This window comes from Bos mutus, chromosome 10 (genome assembly GCF_027580195.1).
Source record: "Bos mutus isolate GX-2022 chromosome 10, NWIPB_WYAK_1.1, whole genome shotgun sequence".
Taxonomy (NCBI): domain Eukaryota; kingdom Metazoa; phylum Chordata; class Mammalia; order Artiodactyla; family Bovidae; genus Bos; species Bos mutus.
This window is the reverse complement of record NC_091626.1, coordinates 84,194,688-84,215,790: the sequence shown is the minus strand read 5'-3', so window position 1 is coordinate 84,215,790 and position 21,103 is coordinate 84,194,688. Positions and strand designations below refer to the sequence as shown.

The 21,103-nt window shown below is 47.3% G+C and overlaps 1 protein-coding gene across 8 annotated transcripts in view; it reads left to right on the top strand.

Moving 5' to 3' along the window:
* TDP1 (tyrosyl-DNA phosphodiesterase 1) overlaps nt 1–21,103 on the top strand; it is a 77,379-nt gene that overhangs the window by 26,336 nt on the left and 29,940 nt on the right. For all 8 annotated transcript variants that reach the window (XR_011465740.1, XM_070378371.1, XM_070378370.1 and 5 more), the window contains 6 exons: nt 496–663; nt 1,107–1,185; nt 3,765–3,947; nt 4,578–4,626; nt 6,194–6,260; nt 8,136–8,243. Coding sequence is in view for 7 of the 8 variants with exons in the window: in XM_070378371.1 (XP_070234472.1) it covers nt 496–663; nt 1,107–1,185; nt 3,765–3,947; nt 4,578–4,626; nt 6,194–6,260; nt 8,136–8,243 (654 nt within the window). In the remaining variant the exon portion in view is untranslated. The remainder of the gene's footprint in view (nt 1–495; nt 664–1,106; nt 1,186–3,764; nt 3,948–4,577; nt 4,627–6,193; nt 6,261–8,135; nt 8,244–21,103) is intronic.

The following is a 21,103-nucleotide window of genomic DNA, read 5'->3' as shown; positions in this document are numbered from 1 at the left end:
GAGCGTGGAGGGGTCGAGTTGGGAGAGGCAGGCAGAGGCCAGGCCTTCCTGGGTCTAAAATTCATGGTAAGCATTTCGAAACTAATTCTGGGTATGCTGAGAACCACTGGAGTGGTGCAGCCAGCTTTGCTCTATGTTTCATAAGGGTGACCCTGGGCATCCCGGGTGGTGCTAGTGGTAAAGATGCAGGACACCTAAGAAACACGGGTTCAATCCCTGGCTTGGAAAATCCCCTGGAGAAGGGCATGCAGATCCACTGCAGCGTTCTTGCCTGGAGAACCCCATGGACAGAGGAGTCTGGCGGGCTACAGTCCACAGGGTCACAGAGTCGGAAATGACTAAAGTGACTTAGCACTCACACACACAAGGGTGGCCTTACCAGCAGGTGGAGAGGTAGTGAGAATTCACCTCCTAGAGGTGAGTGCCTGATTAGAGACAGCACTGTGATCAGCTCTGCTCCTGACGGTTCAAGGTGGTTCTCTTTTTCCATTCCAGAATATGGTTGAGCCCCTTGTACCCCAGAATCGTCCACGGGACCCACGGATCTGGAGAATCGGCCACAAACTTCAAAGCTGACCTCATCAGCTACCTGGCAGCTTATAACGCCGCCCCTCTCAAGGAGTGGATAGACACCATCCAGGAGCACGACCTCTCAGAAACAAAGTAGGGTAAACGTGGCCTCGTAGCAGCTCGGGGAGCACCCCGAGGACCACACGAGACGTGGGGCGCAGGGGCCTGGCGGGTGCTGGAGGGACTCTGGACTGTCCTTCAGGGACACGTGTCCTTCAGAGACGTGGGAGAGCGGGGCCCGTCCCTCTCGGCACCTTCTGGCCCTCAGGTGCTGGGGTGGAGGCGCGGGGCTCTCCCCACTCACCTGAGTCCCCACTGGAGTGCCTGCTCTAAAAGTCACCGAGTTCTTTGACTTCCACCCTGTGGGGGTCGCACAGGGTGCTTGAAAGTTACTTAAGTGTCAGTTAACTCCTCGGAGGAGGCATCTCAAGAAAGCGGGCTGGCTCTCGGAACATTTCCTGCTTACTGTCGGGGTTTGTGTGTGCTGAGGTCCACACGTCACCATGTTCTCTGACGTGTATTTTGTATCATTGCAGTGTTTACCTTATTGCCTCAACCCCAGGACGCTTTCAAGGAAATCAGAAAGATAATTGGGGACATTTCAGGCTTAGGAAGGTAATAAAATTTTTACTATTTAAAAAAATTTTATTGTATGTTCACTCCTATTTCATTTATAATTGGTCTGTTTTGAAAGCAGCTTTATAATATCTCTAGCACAACTCTAGGCAAGCATTAGGCACTTGAAATTGATTATCTAATTATAGTTTCCATTAATTACTTGCATTTTAACATTTTGCCTCGTTTATAGGTGCAGAGTTAACAGAGCTAAATGGCAAAAGCATAGGGATGATTTTTAGTTTTTTAATTTCTTGTAATAAAGATTATTAGAGACTTTGTATTTATACAAGTAGTTTTTGCTCAGCATGTGAAGGATTTTTTAATTTAATGTCAAGGATTTTTCACACAGATTCAACAAAGAACAGAAAACAGTGTTGAGCAAAGACCACAACGGAGCTGTGATGTGTTTTGTTTGCTAAACCAACGCCCTAGAAGTAATTATGAGAATGGCATTTGCTGCTGGTATGAAAATAAGCCAAGAAAGGTCTTTAACAAAATAAAGCAAGCAGCAGGTTAAAGCTTCAAGTTTCCTCTCTCTCTCTAGGAGTCAGTTTACCTTAGTAAATTCCCAACACGATTTCTTAAAAGCCCCTCTTTTTCCATAGACTATTGATGCTGTGTGAGAATTCCCCTTGGCTGATGACAGTTTTTAATTTCCTGTTTTTAAGAGAGACCACAGCTGAAAGCAGGCAGGGTCTCAACACCACCATCCTTCTGTCTTGAACTCGGGAGCAGGGGAGTCCCATAGGCTGGATGGTTCAAGTCGCTCAGTCGTGTCTGACTCTTTACAACCCCATAGTCTATACAGTCCATGGAATTCTCCAGGCCAGAATACTGGAGTGAGTAGCCTTTCCCTTCTCCAGGGATCTTCCCAACCCAGGGATCCAACCCAGGTCTCCCGCATTGCAGGCGGATTCTTTACCAGCTGAGCCACAAGGGAAGCCCAAGAATACTGGAGTGGGTAGCCTATCCCTTCTCCAGCAGATCTTCCTGACCCAGGAATTGAACCTGGGTCTCCCGCATTGCTGGTGGATTCTTCATCAACTGAGCCACCAGGGAAGCCCACATGCTGGATAAGTGCACAGCTTTGTGAGTTGATACCCACAGCAGGGGCCAAATCCTGACCCGGTTACAAGCCGTGTGACTTTGACTTGCTCCCACCCTCTTGACATCTGTAAAACGGGCATAATGACAGTACTTCCCTCACAGAACCATGTAGAGATCGAATGAGGAAAGGAGGGTGATCGTTCAGTCAGCACTTGTGGGGTTTAGCTTGTGGACTGGTGGTTCAGAAAGGCCAGGTGATCACGCGTACTTGTGCAGGATGCCTGTCTTACTGAAGCGGAGTAGCCTCTTATCTGAGTTTGCAACCCCTTTGCACAGTCAGGAGCTTGTGTTGCATCACAGCTGTCTTCCAGTAAAGACGGGGCGTGATCAGAAGTCTGCCCCGCTGGTGGGGAAGAGAAGCCCAGGACTTGGGCCACGGTCCGGTGGCTGATCAAGGGCTGAACCCAGAATAGTAGCCGAGTCTTGTGATTGTCGGCTCAGTCCTGCTTCCTACCCCATGCTGCACCCAGGGTGGAAGTTGAGAACTGTTTGGGCTCTGTGGGGAAGTGTGTTTATAAGTATTAATGCCTACTCAGTGGTAAGGAGAATTAACGCATATAACCCTGAACAATGCATCTATCAGATTATGAGCTCCACTGGAACAGGAACTGTGGCTTATTTTTATTGCTGTCTCCAGCCTCGAGGAAGGCGCTCGGCACAGGTTTAAAGAGAGAAAATTCTCAAGTGTTTTCTGACTTGTTTCTGCAGCTTTGCATAAATATCAAACAAAGCAGGAAATGCAGGTCAGTCTTACCCAGGGCTTAAGGTGGTGTGTATCCATATTTAAATATATTCTCTTTCATTTATAGAGCATCACAGCTGCCCAGAGCCCAAGCCTTTTTCAAATGATAAGAGTCAAAATATAGTTTGACCTTCTAGGTTTTATTTCAGTGTATTAAACCTTTGGAATTTCGAGGCAGAAGGCTAATCTCATATGGCAGGTTGCTAGTTTGTCTGACATTGCTACTAAAATGGGTCATTTTTTTTAAATATGTTTAAGTACAAATCAAAGAATTTTGGAAGAGAAATACTTTTGTCAACTTACTCCATTAATATTTTTGGTATTTAAAAACATTTCCCAAAGGATTAACATGTATACACTACTATATATAAAACGGATAACTAATAGGGACCCTACTGTATAGCACAGGGAGCTCTAGTCAGTGCTCTAGTGACCTCTGTGGGGAAAAGAATCTAAAAAAGAGTGGATGTGTGTGTAACTGACCCCCTCTGCAGTGCACCTGACGCTAACACAGCATGGCATAGCAGCTGTACACCAGCAAAAGTTTAAAAACAAAACTTTTCCCAAAGAAGAAAAGCTGTACGTGGGCATGAAACTGAGCATTAACCATTTTCAGCATTTCCTTGTGAAGTCGGCGATCCGAGGACAGAAAACCGTGTTCTGAGCTGTCACGGCTTTTCTCTCCACGTGGTCGGACTGAGTAGCTTTCGTTTTTGTTCTCTCACAGCTTCTAAAAGAGCACGCCTCACCCATGCCGAAAGCAGAGTCTTGGCCGGTCATAGGTCAGTTCTCCAGCATTGGCTCCATGGGGGCAGACGAATCAAAATGGTTGTGTTCTGAGTTTAAAGAGAGCCTGGTGACCCTGGGCAAGGAGAGCAGGACCCTAGGAAGTGCTGCTCCTCTCCATCTGGTGAGTGCCCTCCTCCCTGAGGTCACTGTTCTCAGCCTCTGGTCCAGGAGAAGAGTCAGGTCTGTCCTCCTTCCACAGAAAGGGGTTTCGTTCTGTGGGTGGGGGATGGAAGACGCTGAATGCAGCGCGGTGGCACTGCCGTTTGTGAGCAAGTTTCCTAATAGCGTCTGCTGCCGGGGCCACTGGTTTCGTCCAAGCTCTGGCTCAGCCACAGACTAGCCTGCAGATTCCCCATTCTTTCCTTTAGGTGGTCAAGCCAAGGCAAAAATTTTTGATAAAGCATTGCCAGCAGAATTACAGGCATTATTAATTATTTAGAGACATTTGAAGTAAGAATTAATTTTACATTCAGTTAAGTTTTTCTCTTGGTGTTTCAGAGGAGAAAATACTCATTGAAATGTAATTTTCTTTCATTGACTATAAATGCTTTCTGTAGTTTAATGACTAGAAGTTCAACAGTTTTCAATAAGATGGGAACTTTTTAAAATTTAAAGCACGTTTTCTAAGTCTTGAAGTATTATTTCTAATAGAGATTTTCATCTTGGTAAAAACTAAACTTCTTTCCTTTTAACACACATAGATAGTTTCTTGAACATTGTACATTCTAAGTGTTGTTGTTTTTATTTTTAGATCTATCCTTCAGTGGAAAATGTGCGCACCAGCTTAGAAGGATATCCAGGTAATTGTTGGGAAGACTGTCCCGATTGTGTTTTTGTGTGTACATTTCACAAATACCCTGGTAAACTTTTTAAAACAAGTGATAAGAATGCCTTCCTCCTTGAGGTCAGAAAGGTATTGATGAGAAATTTGGAGATTATTCTCTCTCAACTGGATGAGGATCTTTAAAGTAGGTAATATTGGGTGGTGCTGTGTTCTAAAGATGATGCCACGCAGCTGAGCAATTTGGGTGCTGTTTAACCCTCACAGTAGCCCTGAGTGTTGGGTACTTTTACGAGAAAGAGTGTTCTCCCCTCTGCCACCAGTGGTTGTCCGGATAAGACATCCAGATAAAACCAGCTTCTGCCACAGCCCCACGCTGTGCCTTTTTCTAACACCTCTCCCCCCACGTACCCCCGGCCTAAAGTACTATGTGGTTCTTCCAGATTTGACTCCCCGATACAGGTCACATTGAGGGTCTGGAACGGAGGCCTAATACTGAGATGAAATCTTTGGTGTGATATAATTTAGTTGATATAGCTAGTCTCTCAAGGGCTTCATCTGTAAACTCCAGGACTGTTTTGTAGACACCTTTCAGTCTTGTCCTCTAGTTCCCTTATGTCAGTGCTGGGCACTTGTTTGGAATTCAACAACCCCCAGGTAGTGTATTCAGACGGTATTAACCAAAATCCTGAACAGGGTATACGTGTGTGCTAAGTCGCTTCAGTTATGTCTGACTCTTTGTGACCCCATGAACTGTAGCCCACCAGGCTCCTCTGTCCATGGGATTCTCCAGGCAAGGATACTGGCTTCTAATTGTGTTTCCACTTGGAACTGTATCTTTATTCTCTCTGTGGGACTATGGCGTTTAGGATTCATTTTTTAAAACGTAATGGTTTACTGAACATTTTATTTTAGTGATCCTTGGTTTTTGCATTTGTAAGAATCTGTGTAGCTAGGACAGAGTCTCTTTGGCAATATCAATGTAAAAGTGAAGGAGGCAGGACAACCAGGCTTTCATCCCAGTCTCCCCTCTCCCAAGCGTCCTGGTCTTGGGCCCAAAAAAAGACGCAGGAGCCCTCGTCTCGCAAAGTGTGTCTCAGGGTGTCCCACCTGCGCGAGGGCAGCAGGCTGGGCCAGGGCTCATCTCTGGTCTCTCCTGACATTTCCAGTCTGTGCTGTTACAGATGTTAACGTACCACCACCACCCCTCCAATGGTTAAATACCGTCTTCTATTGCAATAGTTAACATTTACTATTTGATGTGCACCCTAAGAAGGAAATGGCAGCCCCATCCAGTATTCTTGCCTGAAGAATCCCATGGACAGAAGAGCCTGGTGGGCTACGAGTTGCCTGGTGGGCAAGAGTTGGACACGACTAAGCAGCTAACACTGCGCACGTCTAAGAAAGGAAACCCCACTGAGAGAGCACAGCGAATGCAGGTGTGCGTGCTTCCTTTCAGAGAGCTGTTCCGTGAGGCGGGATAAGTGGTGCTTCTTTAAGCACTGTGTATAGATTTTCCTAATGAGGGTCCTCAGGTTACAGTCAGTAATCTTTATTTGTTTACTTTGTTTCTCTTGTTTTAAAAGCTGGGGGCTCTCTTCCCTATAGCATCCAGACGGCGGAGAAACAGAATTGGCTTCATTCCTATTTTCAGTAAGTAATCCGGTTAGAATGCGCTGTTGCTTCTTTCAAGTAAAATAAGAATGTTGTCTGTCTGATTTTCTTTAAAAAAAAAAAAAAAAAAAGAGCTTTACATAATATGGCTGTATTTTTAATCTATTTATGTTAGTGATAGAAATCCCTTAAAGTTCTAGACATTTCTTGGAATTGGTTTTTAATACCAGAGTCTAATTTATCTCTCTGAGTTTCCTGTTTAAATATTGGCATCCAAAGAAAAAGGATAAATGAAAGAACATATTGGGAAATTGAGAATTTACATAAGCAGCGTTTCAGTTCATATTTCCAAAATATGCCATCCTCTGTGTACACATTCATGCACTGGGAAGCTGCAGGCTTCTGAGGGGAGAACCCACGCCCCTTCTCCGGGGCACACGGCAGCCTTGGCTTGCTGCACGGCCCAGCCAGCGGGCGAACGCTCAGGCTGAAGGGATGCTCTGCGTCCTTTCCGCCGCCCACCCTGCATGTTCTCGGCTAGCTGCAGTCTCATTCTGGCTTCAACAGACATATACTTAAGCTGGAACCAGAAACGAAGGTAGATTACCTTTCCATAGCTTTAGTCTGGGAATTCTCTGCCGCTCCAGTGGTTAGAACTCCTTGCTTTCACTGCCAAGGGCCTGGGCTCAGTCCCTGGTCAGAGGACTAAGATCCTGCAAGCCGCCCGCGGCATGGCCAAAAGAAAGAAAAAGAGCTTTCAGTGTAATTCAGCATGTCATCCTGGAGCCTTTCTGTAATGCTTTCTTTGGGGGTGTTTGATTTTATTTTGCAGAGGACATTTCTTCAAATTGAGCTCCTTTAAGTACTGTGTTCTTACAAGCAAATTTTGTTTTTCTGTTTTTAACTTTTATTCATCTATTTATCGGCCGCCCTGGGTCTCTGTTGCCACAAGCAGGCTTCCTCTCTCGTTGCGGAGAAGGGGGCTACTCTCTAATTGCGGTGCATGGGCTTCTCATTGTGGTGGCTCCTCGTTGCGAAACCCAACTCTGGGGCGCGCCAGTAGCTGCAGCTTGAGGGCTCAACGGTTGTGGCTCAAAGGTGTGATGGTTTGGCGCACGGGCTCCGTTGCCTCATGGTATGTGGGGTCTTCCCACAGCAGGGATCAAACCTGTGTCCCCTGCGTTGGCAGGTGGATTGTTCCCTGGACCACCAGGGAAGCCCCACAAGTGAATTTCATAATCTAATAATGACTCTGCCAAATCCCAATTTTACTCTTTCAGTCAGTTCTCTTGAGGGACCATCCTCTTGTATTCATAAGGGAGGATTCCTACGTCATGGTATATGTCTTTTTTTCCCATGAAACCTTAGTCCCAAAAATGTTGGAAACTTAGAAACCAAGCTTAGACACATGAGTATCTGCATTTGGGATATTTCTGAATGATCCCCCTGCTTTTCGGCCTTCCATTTTGATATTCATCCTGTTTGTATCTTTTCCAGTTTGCATTTTGTTCACTCAGCAAGCACTTGGTGGGCCTTTCCCGCTCAGCAGTGTGCTCCGGGAACACAGTTCCTACTTTTAAAGAGACGAGGTGTGCTCACACGCAGTTAGACGCATGAGAGCATGTGTGCATATGCACACGCGTGTTCCTAACAAGGCGCGGGGACCAAGGGCCTGCAGTGTCCAGTGCTTTTTGTAGGTGGTATTTCCTACGTGCCTACATTCTAAAATGAACATGTGTTATCCCGTTAGCTCAACAGAATTTAGGACGTTTTCTCAGGTCATATCACAGAGAACAATGCACTCACTGTTTTTTACACGTCAGGATTTTGCTTTTCATGCAGTTCTCTCATATTAGGACTGTGATGACCCGTTTGTGTTTTCTGACTAGTGATTTGTGCCTTTTCCATCGCTAGCAAGTGGTCAGCTGACACGTCAGGCCGCAGCAACGCCATGCCACATATTAAGACATACCTGAGACCCTCTCCAGACTTCAGTCAGATCGCTTGGTTCCTTGTCACAAGGTACGAGTTCTTATATTCTTGATGGGAAAAATTGTTAAAATGTATTTGCAACTCCTGTTACGAGGACTGAGTGCACTTCCAAAAAGTGGTTCTGTGAACCGTCCTTCGTTTTCTCTTAAACGTGTACGTGTGTTTGTGTCTTTGTGATTTGTTGTTTAGCCGCTAAGTCGTGTCCAGCTCTTGGGAAAGTGGTGGCTGTCTTTGGGGTCCTTGTGAGAGGTACACGACAGAGCCCAGTGCTGGGGACAGAAGGACCCAGGGCACGCGAGGCCGCGGTCACGTGTGTTCCAGCTCCGCCCCCGAGGCCGTGGAGGACGGCCAGGGGCACTGGTGCCCTTCTTTTAAAGGCAATGTGTGCCTTTAAAAAGAAAAACTTCTGCCTCTGACGAGGAGGGTGCCTGGGTATGAGGTGTGCCCTATAGATGCCCTAGGAGGAGAAGTCATCGTCTGGGGCAGGAAGTACCAAGGAGAGCAGAGGTGTAGAGGGCTTGTGGCCCCTCTGTGGGCTTGGAGCTCAAGCCCTAGCTGCTTTATGAGTGCAAAATTGTTCATTACTCCCCTGATTTCACTGTAAATAAAACACCCTTGCAAAAGCTAGGTTACAACCAGTGTTCCTAGAATGAAAGTGATGAGAAACCAAGGCACAGTGCTGCCCAGTCTTCTACAAAGTCAACCAACAAGAACACAAATTCAGGCATCGCGTGGATCCTTGATCCTCTCCAAAGGGGCCTGGACATTCAAAGACCATGTTTCCGTGTCAGCCACCTGTGTGTTCAGGAACTGTCTGGTGTTAAATGTTAAAACCAAGTGACTAAGTTGAGGGAGAAAGACCTGGCTGTTGATTCTGGTTGTCTCACATCCTGATGCTGTGTGTGACCTTCGCTCCCTGTATACTCTGATCATCAGTCAGTAGGGCTAAGTGAAATAATCTGTCTGCTTCTGATTCTAAAACACCGCCCTCGGAAGTGGTGCTGAGAGTCGGGCCATCACACACCCCAAGGGCCGCTTTATTACAAAGCTTGTTATTTTGCCCTGTGTTGAGGCGTAAAGTGCCATGACATTCCCTTCAATCAGATCTGACAGATTCTCTACCAGTTTGGGCGCTAGGACTCTACCCATCGTGTTACTTTTTTATACTCATCAAGGCTCTTACTGGAATCATGCCACTTTGCAGGAATGTTGAATTTGAAGGCTGTTCTTCCAACTTTGGTGAAAATCCTCTTAACTTAGAATGCTTTTTCTCAAAATAGGGTCAAAACAAATAGAGAAACATATCAGTTATTGGGTAAAAGTGGTCTTGTCTAGCACCATGGGTTTTTTTCTGGGGAAACAGGTGCCCAGAGAAATTAAGCATTCAAAAGCATCAGCTCGCCAGAAGGCCAGGGTGGAGGCTGTGCCAGTGAAGCACTGCCTGGACTTTGCACGTAAGTGACTGGGAGGTGCTTCGAAGACGGGTCCTGGGTTTGGGGTGTGGCCAGTAGGGAGGTGTGAGGCGGTCACCTTCTAGAGAAGTCAAGAAATAAAACTGGTTTTGCTGGGAGAATGGTCAGCTGGATTAGATTGGCCTCTTGTGGTGGGAAGGTTAAGTGGAATTGTCTGTGGGCGATGTTGGAGTCAGAAGGTCAGCGTGTGCGTAGTATGTTTTGGAATTCTCTTGACACCTTGAGCCTCTGTGTGGATGGTCGGGGAGAGTGGCGCCGAGGGCTGGTGCCCGGGAGGGAGGAACAGACCAGGACTCAACATCTCGCCTCCGGCTTCCCAAGCCTTCCCTCCCGAGTTACGGAGCAACTGGTCACCGGCCTCCAGAAACAGTCTTCCTTCTACTTAAGCAATGTTCTGCGTTGTATTTTTGACATCGTAAAATTTAACCATTTCCACATGTGTTTATTGAGCAGCTACTATGTGGCAGGCGCTTCTCCAGGTTCAGGGAGTGCCATAAAAGCACACAGTCCTGACTTTATGGTAGTGAGAATTGCATAGAAAGCAAGTTTATTTGTATATATCAAATGATGATGGTTGCTACACAGAAAAGTAAAGTAGAAGAATAATTTAGGTGCACAGTCCTTTATTCAAAATCCTTGAGACGAGATATAGTTCGGTATTTGGAGCTTAATGTGAGTACATATAACATGTGTTTAATATCCGTAGCATGGTTACAAGTAGCCTCACGTTATTTTAGGTCAACTTTTGTCACCCGATGAGCTCACAGAAAGAAGTTTGCCAGTAAGTATAGTGAGTTAGGTAATAGCTTAATTTCCAAGTTGGTTTCAGTTGTTTTTAGATGTTCAGAGCTAACACGTGGTGCTTAGTGTTAAGTCGCCTCAGTCGTGTCCACCTCTTTGTGATTCCAGTGGACTGTAGCCCACCAGGCTCTTCTGTCCATGGGATTCTTCAGGCAAGAATCTTGGAGTGGGTTACCATTTCCTTCTTCAGGGGATCTTCCCGACCCAGAGCTCGAATCCACGTCTCTTATGTCTCCTGCGTTGGCGGGTGGGTTCTTTACCACTAGCACCACCTGGGGAGCCCAGTGCTTATGCTGAGTTTCGGGCATTCCTCTAAAAAAGCAGCGTCTACACACACACACTCATGTAATCCTGGTAACAGTCCTGCAGGTGAGCTGTGTCCGTCCCCTTTACTAATGGGAGAACTGAAGCACAGAGAGGGTCCGCAAGCGTCCAGGAACCCAGGCGTGTGCCATCCCTGTGTCAGGAAGGGAGTCTGCTCCTTAAATGGGATGATCAGGGAGTCCTGACTGACGCGGCGACATTTAAGCAGAGACCTGAAGGAAGGAAGGGAGCCATGTGGATGGAGAGCCGGGAGGAGCGTTCCCAGAGGGAGGCACAGTTGGGAATATTCTGGTTTGTGTTTGAGAAACAGAATGCGTGCTGCTGGAATGAGTGGGATAGGAGGGCAGAGCAGTCCCTGGGGGTTTGGTCAAGAGGACGTTTTGTGCAGGACTGTTGTGTTCTTTCTAGGGTGCTAAGTAGCCCGGCCCCCACGTACTGACCACCATGTCATGGCGAAAGCTATGCAGACGCCCATGCCTCTCTAAATACCCCCTAGGCCGTCTCTCCTGCTGGCGATGCTGTCACCTTTGAGAATAAGTTCAGAACTTTGTGAACAGCTGATTTATGAGCGCTACTGTTCTTTCCTTTCCTGCATTTTCCTGTTTTAGAGCGATGAGGTGGGGTTGCACAGAGAACCATGGATTCTAGTCCAAATGAAGGGATAATGCCAACAAATCCAGCAGTCCATCCACAAGGGGCAGATATGTTATGTTTTAAGACTTGGATTGTCGTGAAAGATAAATACACCAAAGCTGCATATATTTGATTCCTCCCCGAAAGATAAATATACCAAAGCCGCATGTATTTGACTCCTCCCCTCACTTTTTTTTCTTGACACTTTACTACTTTGATCTATTGTTAAAACTCCCTGTTAATGTTGATGCTTGGGATGAATAAGTGCTTTTTATTAAAACAATATTCTCAGAAAAAAGTATAATAGTAATAAGCAATATGGACGATAAGCCGTGTGAATTTGACTCTAATAATGTGACTTTTAATAAGCCAGGTTTGCACGTCCACAGAAGTGCTGCCCGTAAAATGGCCACCTGGAGAAACTAGACATTTTATGAGAGCACTGCCACCCTCACATCCTTTGGCCACTCTCCAGAATTTCCTCTGTGGCACATTAGTAAGTATTATTTCTTAACAGACATGCGTCTGTTCTGGACCTTGTGACTAAGTGGTTGAAGGCAATTGCAGATTTAGTATCTGGCAGTTCCTGTGGCGCAGGAGTCTGGCCATGGGTTGGCTGGTCCTCTGCACAAAATCACAGTGTTGATCAAGGCTACGTGCTCCTCTAAGGCTCAGGGTCGTCTTCTACACTGGCTGGTTGTTGGCGGAATCCGTTGCCTATGGCTGCAGGACTGAGGCTTCTGCTTTCTTGGTGACTGTGAGCTGTTGGCCATTCTCGGCTCTGAGTGCTGCTTCTGGTGCGCTCCACGTGGTCTTCTCTATGAGGAGTTCACAGCGTAGCTCACTGCTTCTTCAAAATCAACAGGAGGGAAACAGAAAAAAACAAAATCAGCAGGAGCATCTCAGTCCCCAGGAAGGGCCCAGTCCGTCCTTCCAGGCTTCACTTGATTAGTTCAGGCCCAGGATCATCCCAAATCTTCTGATTAACTCAGAGGTGCAGGGATTAGTGACCTGACCATGGGAATGAAATCCCATTATATTCACACTTTACTCACACTCCAGGGGAAGGGATAAACTGGAAGTGTGCACCAGGGGCGAGGCTGAATCTTGGAGGCCATCTTCCAATTCTTCCCTCCTCTGGCCTCAGTCATTACTCTGCTGGGTTCATCCGTCTGCTTCTCCAGCCTTGACTTGAAATAATTTCTTCCTGTTTTGAAAATTGAGGTTTGTTTTCCATAGTCAAGGGAAAGTCTCCTTGAGCATACTCACAAGACTGACCCTCAGGCTCCCCCAGAAGCTGTTTGAGAAGTGCAGCCCTAGCATGATTTGGAGCCAAAGGAGGCAACTTGATTGGAGGGAGGTTCTAACCATGCAGCACGATGGCTTTGGAGACCCACACTCATGGGTGTATAGACTTGCTAAAAATTACGGTTATAAGTCTTATAAGAGGTAAGCAGAATCCTACAAGATACAACTCCCACCCCACCCCCACCCCAAGAAAAAAAACCTCATCACTTTAGCAACGCATTTCACATATTTCCTGTAGAGTGTGCATAGTGATCGCTGGTCATTACCATCGCTAGCCTATCGTAATAGAGGATGTTGGCTTCCTGGTCACAGAGACTTGGTTTTACCCAACTGACATTTCACAAATGCGGAAATCAGCTTGAAATCAGGGACTGAAATCTTAAAGAAAACACTAGCTTTCATATACTTTTCATCTTCTACTTTATCCTTTTATATTCGCAAATACCAGATTTTTCCTTCCCTCTTTTTCATGATGTGTTGTGATTGGGGTTCTGACTGAAAGCATGTATAGAGCCCAGGTTATGTTTTAGTATTATATAGTTGCCACATCACCAAAATCTCCCCTAAAACCATTTTTAATGAAGTTTCTTTGTGAATGGACCTGTCTCCATTTGTTTTTATCCTGCTCTAAGAGAAAATGAGTTCGAAAGTCCCATACTATTTTTCCTACTGGAATGCCCTTCCTGACACTTGGTAATTTTGTGAAATACGTGTGGTTTCTTTGAGACCAATAAGTACAGTGCGTGTTCAGTACCCGGTCTGCAGCGGCCTAGGAAATTGTGAATGAATGGATGGTGTCCCTCTTCATCTAACTGCCGCTCATTTTCTGAGCTTCTCAAGTTTTAAGAGTGTTTTCCCTTCTGTACTGTCCAGCACTCTTAAGCTTATTTTTAAGGATTTTCTCAAATCGTCCCCTTTGACACTTCTAGCTTAGCAGACATGAGCCATTATTTTTCTTTGTGTTTTTGTGAGGCTTCTCAGGTGGTGCAGTGGTAAAGAATCCACCTGCCAGTGCAGGAGACTCAAGAGACTCAGGTTCAATCCCTGGGTCAGGAAGATGCCCTAGAGGAGGAAATGGCAACCTCCTCCAGTGTTCTTGCCTGGGAAACCCCATGGGTACAGGCGCCTGGTGGGCTACAGTCCATGGGGTCACAAAGAGTCAGGCACGACTGAGCACACACACAGCACTTCCCGCCTGGTCCTTTTACGTCTTCCTTGTTGGTTTTGAGGGCGTTTATTGGCGTCAGTTTATTATGAGCTGCTTGAGAGCCTGTACCAGGGGCTTGCTTACCTTTATTCTCAGCATCTAACGCATCTGACACTGAGCCCAGTTATGTGTAGGGACCAGTGCATATTTGAATCAGAGACCTTTACAAAATACTTCTGTTCAAATAGATCATATCTACATATCACAGATCAGGGGTGTACAGAGGGAATTTGTCTTCTCCTCGTTCCCCAGCCATCCTGCTCATCCTCAAACCACCACTGCCGGTTTCTTTGCTTTAACCCCATCAACCCTTTTAAATTCAAGTACCTCAGATGATGATATTATCCAATCAGCCATCATACTATGGAGGAAATAGCCCCGAGGTGGAGTCCAAAGTGGAGAAGGAAATGGCAACCCACTCCACAGTGTTCTTGCCTGGAGAATCCCAGGGATGGGGGAGCCTAGTGGACTGCCGTCTATGGGGTCACACAGAGTCGGACCCCACTGAAGTGACTTAGCAGAGTCCAAAGATCCACGTCCTAAGTTGGGATTGCCACATACTAGCCTTGCCACTCAAATCTTGGAAAAATCATTTCTTATCTGGGCCTTTATGTGACGTATGGAGTGACCAGAGGACAATGATAGGAAGTAAATGTGGCTGTTACCCATCAAAGTGTATGAGGTGTGAAGTGTTAGTTAACTGCTTACTTTTTACTGGCTGTTGACAACCACGTGTTATTATTAAGGTCATATTAATTAGACCTCTAGGAAGTCAGGAAAGCTTATCAAGACTTTATCTGTTTGGTTTATATGAAAAAAGGATGTGTAATATGTGACCTAAAGACTTTTGATAAATAAAGCCTTTTCTGAACTCAGTGTGGTTAAGTTTAAGACTAGTCATAATTATTCTATAAAAGCAACACAAGTATATTCAGCCAGAAGAATGTGTTCAAATAAACTTAAAATTAGCACTTTGGATTGAAGTTATTAGAATGTTACATCGGCAGGCTTTTGTCTGGTTGCTTTTATGGAAAGCTATTTATAGTTCTCGATGCTACTGTGAAATCATCCCATGTTTGATGGGCAGCCTGTTATGGAAATTACCAGAAGATAATGACAAAGACAATGTTTAAATTTTGCCACAGGACCAAGCAGGCAAGAAGATGAGCTTGAAGAAGCAGCCTTGGCTGAGAAGATAGTGCCTAGGAGTATTTGGCAAACCCCAGTGAGAACAGTTATGAAAGCTGTGCATTGTGGGTGGGCAGAACGGGATCGCTGTCACAGTTGCCTAGCAACCGACAGGATGAGCAGAAATGTTGGTGCTGCCACTTGAGGGGAAAACAAGACAAGTGCTCGACTACAAAACCGCTGCGGCTTTTTTGAAGAAACGTTAAGGGCACTCGCCCCCTTTGCCTTTCCGCACAGTAGTGAGGTGCTTCTTTAATGTCTGTTCCTTTGATTCTGAAACTAATAGTCTGTTTCCTCCTTTGAGCTTTAAAAAAAAAATCACATTGGATGTCACAGAAAGATTATTCCTAGACGTCACTGGAGTGGATCTGGTTCCCTGGCACTGCAGCTCCAAGGTCCTGGTGTTAGCTGGTATGCCTCATGTACTTTGTTGCGAGTGACTGTTGCGAGTGCGAACGTCTGCAAGCGACTTCTTTGTGCGTTAGAGGCCATCGCAGGCCCCTTGCTTTCTCGTGCTCTGGTGCGAGGAGACCAAGGGCAGCGCAGGTCCCTTTCCATGCTCGTGGGAGCAAGTCTCTCAACGCATTATCCCTGGTGGGAGGAAGCTTGGACCCCCAACCTGGGGTCTCTAGACCCTCGAACTCCAGCACTGCTGGTGACGAGCGGTGCCTGTGGCTGGAGGTGAGGCGCTGACTGGGAGGCCTGCAGCAGGAACCGGCCTCCAGAGAACACGCCTCTCGGATGACGGCAGGTGCGCGTGTGCTGACTCTGTGCTCACTCCCTGAACCCTCCCAGTGAGGAGCGAGGGGCTCGGATCCTCATTTTAGAGCTAGGAAAGCTAAGCAGAGAGGCCTTAACTAACATTCCCGAGGAGGCACAGCGGGCAGGGCGAGAGAGGTAGGACTCCCGCCGAGAGTCCAGTGTGACTGCCCGTGCCTTTGTGCCGGACGCCGCGCTAGGCTCTGGTGCCAGATGCTGGACAGGGCGTGGGCCCTGCCCGCAAGGAGCTCGTGTTCTAGCTGTTGAGGCCCTGCTGGCTGAGGCTTGGGAGAACATGCAGCTCAAAAGCTCGTGGCAGCCTCGTTCCCTGAAGACCGCCGTGCCAGACCTTGCCTCCTCCTGGTTAGCAGCCTCCCGCTCTGCTAAGGCAGGTGTCTCCCCCAGCTCTTCTCTCCTGGCATTTAGCCCAGAATGCTCTGACTTCCTTCCCATTGCTTTGCCAGAGCCTTGCCTCCCTCCTCCCGCAGTGAGGTTTCGGTTTCTGCCATGGCTGTCTGTTGTGGCCCCTGCTGGTGCACTCAGACGACACTGTGGCTGCTGTGAGGGGCCTGAGGCCTATCTTCCCTCGCCTTGTGCATCCTGCCTCTGCTAGTCCATCCACCGACCATCCCTTCTGTGCCAGGATTTGGCATGGTCCGGTGCTTAAATCTTCAGGGCTCTTTTTTTTTTGGCTGCACCAGAGACAACACTCGGAATCTTAAATAGTTCCCTGACCAGGGATCAAACCTGTGCCCTCTACAGTGGAAGCTTGGAGTCTTGCCCACTGCAGCGTCCCTTCAGGGCTTTCTACTCAACATCCGGGACCTGAGCGAGGGCCTGACTTCTCCAGCTTCTGCCCAGCTACTCTTTTCACACCAAACCCAACCACATGGCGTAGAGGTCCATGCTCCCAGAGCCTGGGTCTTCTGGATGTTCCTGTCGCCCCACTCTGAAGTCCCTTCTCATCCAGTCTCTCATCTGCACTGCCTTTGTAGATCCACACTCAGCCCCTGTTCCCAGTACCAGGTGGGCCTGCGGGCCTGCCCATGTCCCGAGCTTGGGTTAGTGATTGCTCAGTCTGCCAGTCTGCCGAGCACTTGATCAGGATAGAGTTAGATATGTGCACACATTCATGTGTGTATGTATGTGTGTGTGTGTGTGTGTTCGTAGGAATTCACGATTCACTCTGTGGCAGTTAAGGGCATCAGTTCAGTTCAGTTCAGTCACTCAGTCGTGTCTGACTCTTTGTGACCCCATGAATTGCAGCAGGCCAGGCCTCCCTGTCCATCACCAACTCCCAGAGCTCACTCAGACTCACATCCATCGAGTTGGTGATGCCATCCAGCCATCTCATCCTCTGTCGTCCCCTTCTCCTCCTGCCCCTAATCCCTCCCAGCATCAGAGTCTTTTCCAATGAGTCAACTCTTCACATGAGGTGGCCAAAGGACTGGAGTTTCAGCTTTAGCATCATTCCTTCCAAACAACACCCAGGGCTGATCTCCTTTAGAATGGACTGGTTGGATCTCCTTGCAGTCCAAGGGACTCTCAAGAGTCTTTTCCAACACCACAGTTCAAAAGCATCAATTCTTCGGCGCTCAGCTTTCTTCACAGTCCAGCTCTCGCATCCATACATGACCACAGGAAAAACCATAGCCTTGACTAGACGGACATTTGTTGGCAAAGTAATGTCTCTGCTTTTCAATATGCTATCTAGGTTGGTCATAACTTTTCTTCCAAGGAGTAACTGTCCTTTAATTTCATGGCTTCAGTCACCATCTGCAGTGATTTTGGAGCCCCAAAAAATAAAGTCTGACACTGTTTCCACTGTTTCCCCATCTATTTCCCATGAAGTGATGGGACCGGATGCCATGATCTTCGTTTTCTGAATGTTGAGCTTTAAGCCAACTTTTTCACTCTCCACTTTCACTTTCATTAAGAGGCTTTTGAGTTCCTCTTCACTTTCTGCCATAAGGGTGGTGTCATCTGCAGGTATTGATATTTCTCCTGGCAATCTTGATTCCAGCTTGTGCTTCTTCCAGCCCAGCGTTTCTCATGATGTACTCTGTATGGAAGTTAAATAAGCAGGGTGACAGTATCCAGGGTGGCAAAAACCGGGGAAGGGATGGCTCAGAGGAGAGAGAGATCAGTTCTTCGTAAAATAAGCACGCTTTGGGACGTGGTCCGTTTTGTGTGTGACAGATCGAGGGGACACACCAGGTGGAAGAAGCCATGTACTTGAAAACCTGAGGCAGAGCGCGCTGCAGGAGGGGCAGGCAGGGGGCGCTGTGCAGGGGCTGCAGGCCGGTGGGCGGGGCCCGGAGTGACGTCAGAGGACTGGAGGCTTTTCAGGTGCCGGCGCTCAGGGCCTGTGAACTGATGTTACTGATAACATCCATCATTGTTCAAGGCTTTGATGTGCTGTTTTCATGGTAATGCCACCCTGTGCTCTGGATCTAAGGAGAGCAGATATTTCATAAACATAGAAACGGCGCAGAGCCGAGGCTGCTCCTCGAGGACATGGTCGAACCAGAGCTTGAACAGCTCCTTCTTCCAAGTCACAACTCTTTCTGGAATTGGTTTATGGGACAGAAAAGAGAAACTAAAGCGTGAGGGCAGAAGAAGCTGGTGCAAAGTTCCAGACAAAGGTGGCCGCAGAAGGGCAGAGCAGAGGGCCGTTCACGTAAAGGCCTTCTTACAGAAAGACCTGGAGGACACAGGAGCGGGCAGGCGAGAGCAGGCCGGGGCAGCTGGAGGAACTAGGTCGCCCGCAGGGCTGTGGACAGAACTGTGCGGGAGAATTCCCGGCACTGCAGGCCTCGCGGAGCCGGTCGCTCGCCCCAGCGAGGCGGCCCACGCGTCCCGAAGATCTTAATGGAAGCCACTCCTGGGCTCCGCGCTTCAGTGCAGAGGCCGTGCCCCCGCCCGGGAAGCGGAGGTCAGAGGCCTGCCCTCACGGACTCGTGGGGGCTCAGGGGAGGGCTCCTCTTCAGAAGGCCTTCAGAGGGCCCTCAGGTTAATTGACCGGATACGGGCTGTTCATCAGACCTTTCAGTTACTCGGATACGCACATGGTCCACTGCCCACAGCCACACCTCTGCTTCTCGACAGCTCCTTCCGTTCTCTAAGCTGCTTCCCCACGTCGAGAGTCAGGGACTGGGCTGCGTCGGGGACTTCGTGCTGTGTCCATGGAGCCCCCGGGTTTCTAGAAACCACTCCCAGACCCCACTGCCCTGATCTGAATAGAGGACTCCCTGGATTTAAGAAAAGGGCTTCCCTGGTGGCTCAGCTGGTAAAGAATCTGCCTGCAATTCAGGAGACCTGGGTTCAATTCCTGGATTGGGAAGATCCCCCTGGAGAAGGGAACGCCTTCCCACTCCAGTGTTCTGACCTAGAGAAGTCCATGGGGTCGCAAAGAGTCAGACATGACTGAGCAACTTTCACGTCACTTCATGTTTAATAAAAAGTTAATATTACAATAGATAACCTCCCAAAGCCTTCTAACACCATTTCACAGATCTGTTAAAAGTACCTATACGTTCCAGGACGTCTCTGGTGGTACAGCAGCTGGGACTGCATGCTTCCCATGCAGGGAGCCTGGGTTCGATCCCTGGTCAGGGAGCTAGATCCCACATATTGCAACTGAGGCCTGGCACAGCTTAATAAACAAATAAATCCTTTTTTAAAAAAGTATTGATGCTTTCCGGATGTTACCTTCGTGCCGTGCTTTACGATTTCCTAAGCACATTCACCTTATTGTTGATTGTTGTTTTCATCGCTCATTATAACCCAGTGAAGTGAACATATGGTGCTAAACCCATATTACAGGCAAAGAAATTGATGCCAAAGGATGTTAAGCCCAAGGTAACAGCTGGCCAAAACCGGAACTCAAACCTGCACCTGTGGGTGGTTCTTGTAGATGTATGGCAAAAACCACCACAATATTGTAAATAAATTATTCTCCAATTAAAATTAATTAATTAATTATTTTTAAAAATCTTACAAATCTGTTGCTCTTTTCAAGTCCTTGTTTTGCCCGTCCACCACAGGAGACGGACCAAAATAATGGAACGTTTCAGTCAAAAATGAAATAGCAATTCTGGCTCATTGGTTACTATTAAGTATATGCTGAAGTTCTTTGACATGATATTCTAAATACCAATTTTGACTTGAGATTTGGAAAGCAACTCTTGATCCCAAAGCACAGTATTCTTTGCCATTTTGGGTTCTGGATACTAAGCTGATGGCTTCTAAAGCCCTTGTTAATTTGATTTGTGGGGTCAAAGAGAGAGGGGTCTTTTACAGTGCAGGTTGGCCATTAGGCTGGCCTGTGCCGTGGAATGGGAGCCCGGCTTCCGAGTGCAGATTAGGAAGCGGGCCGTGACTGTGACTGAGAAGCAGAGTGGGGCTGCGTGTGGACTCCTCGTCTGTTTGGTGACCAGAGTCAGTCAGGAGCACTACTTGCGAAAACCCACACCCAAGGATCTCTTCTGATGCTTCACTTTGCTAATCAGTGGAAATGCAAGGTCGTAATCGTTTTCATTTTTCTTTTCCTGCTGACGTTTCTTTGTTAATATATTGTATCTGTCAGTCAGATATCAGCCCCCAAAACACAGATATGACGTGTCCTTTGTGGTAATTAACCTCACAAGACATCTGCTTTAATTTTAACCATGCTTTTAAATTCCTGGCACTGTAACTCTCATATCTGTAGTGAAATTTGGGGGACATATATCTGTATCCAGGAGTCCCAAATCATTCTTTACAAAATAAAATAGAAGGTCACTCTGTCTCTGCCTTGGACACTTGTGGTGGGATTGCTAAATTGGTGAAACAATCTGATGAGTAATTTTTGAACCCATGGACCACTGTAACCTTCTAGGATTAGGAGACCTGAATGGACCTGCCTCCTGGAGAATGCCAGTGCTTGGTGAGTCCCGCCAGAGAAGAACCAGTCACCCTCCCATAAATTCAGCCAAGTATCATGATGGTAATAGGTAGCATCTTTTAAGCATCATGTATGTGCCTGGGATTTTACACACTGTTTTTTTTTTAATATTTATTTGGCTGTGCAGGGTCCTAGTTGTAGCATGCCAGGGTCTTTAGTTGCAGATTGTGGGATCTAGTTTGATCCCTGTGAGAGATCCCTGGAGTCTTAGCCACGGGCCCAGCAGGGAGGTACCTGCAGGTCACTTTTATGA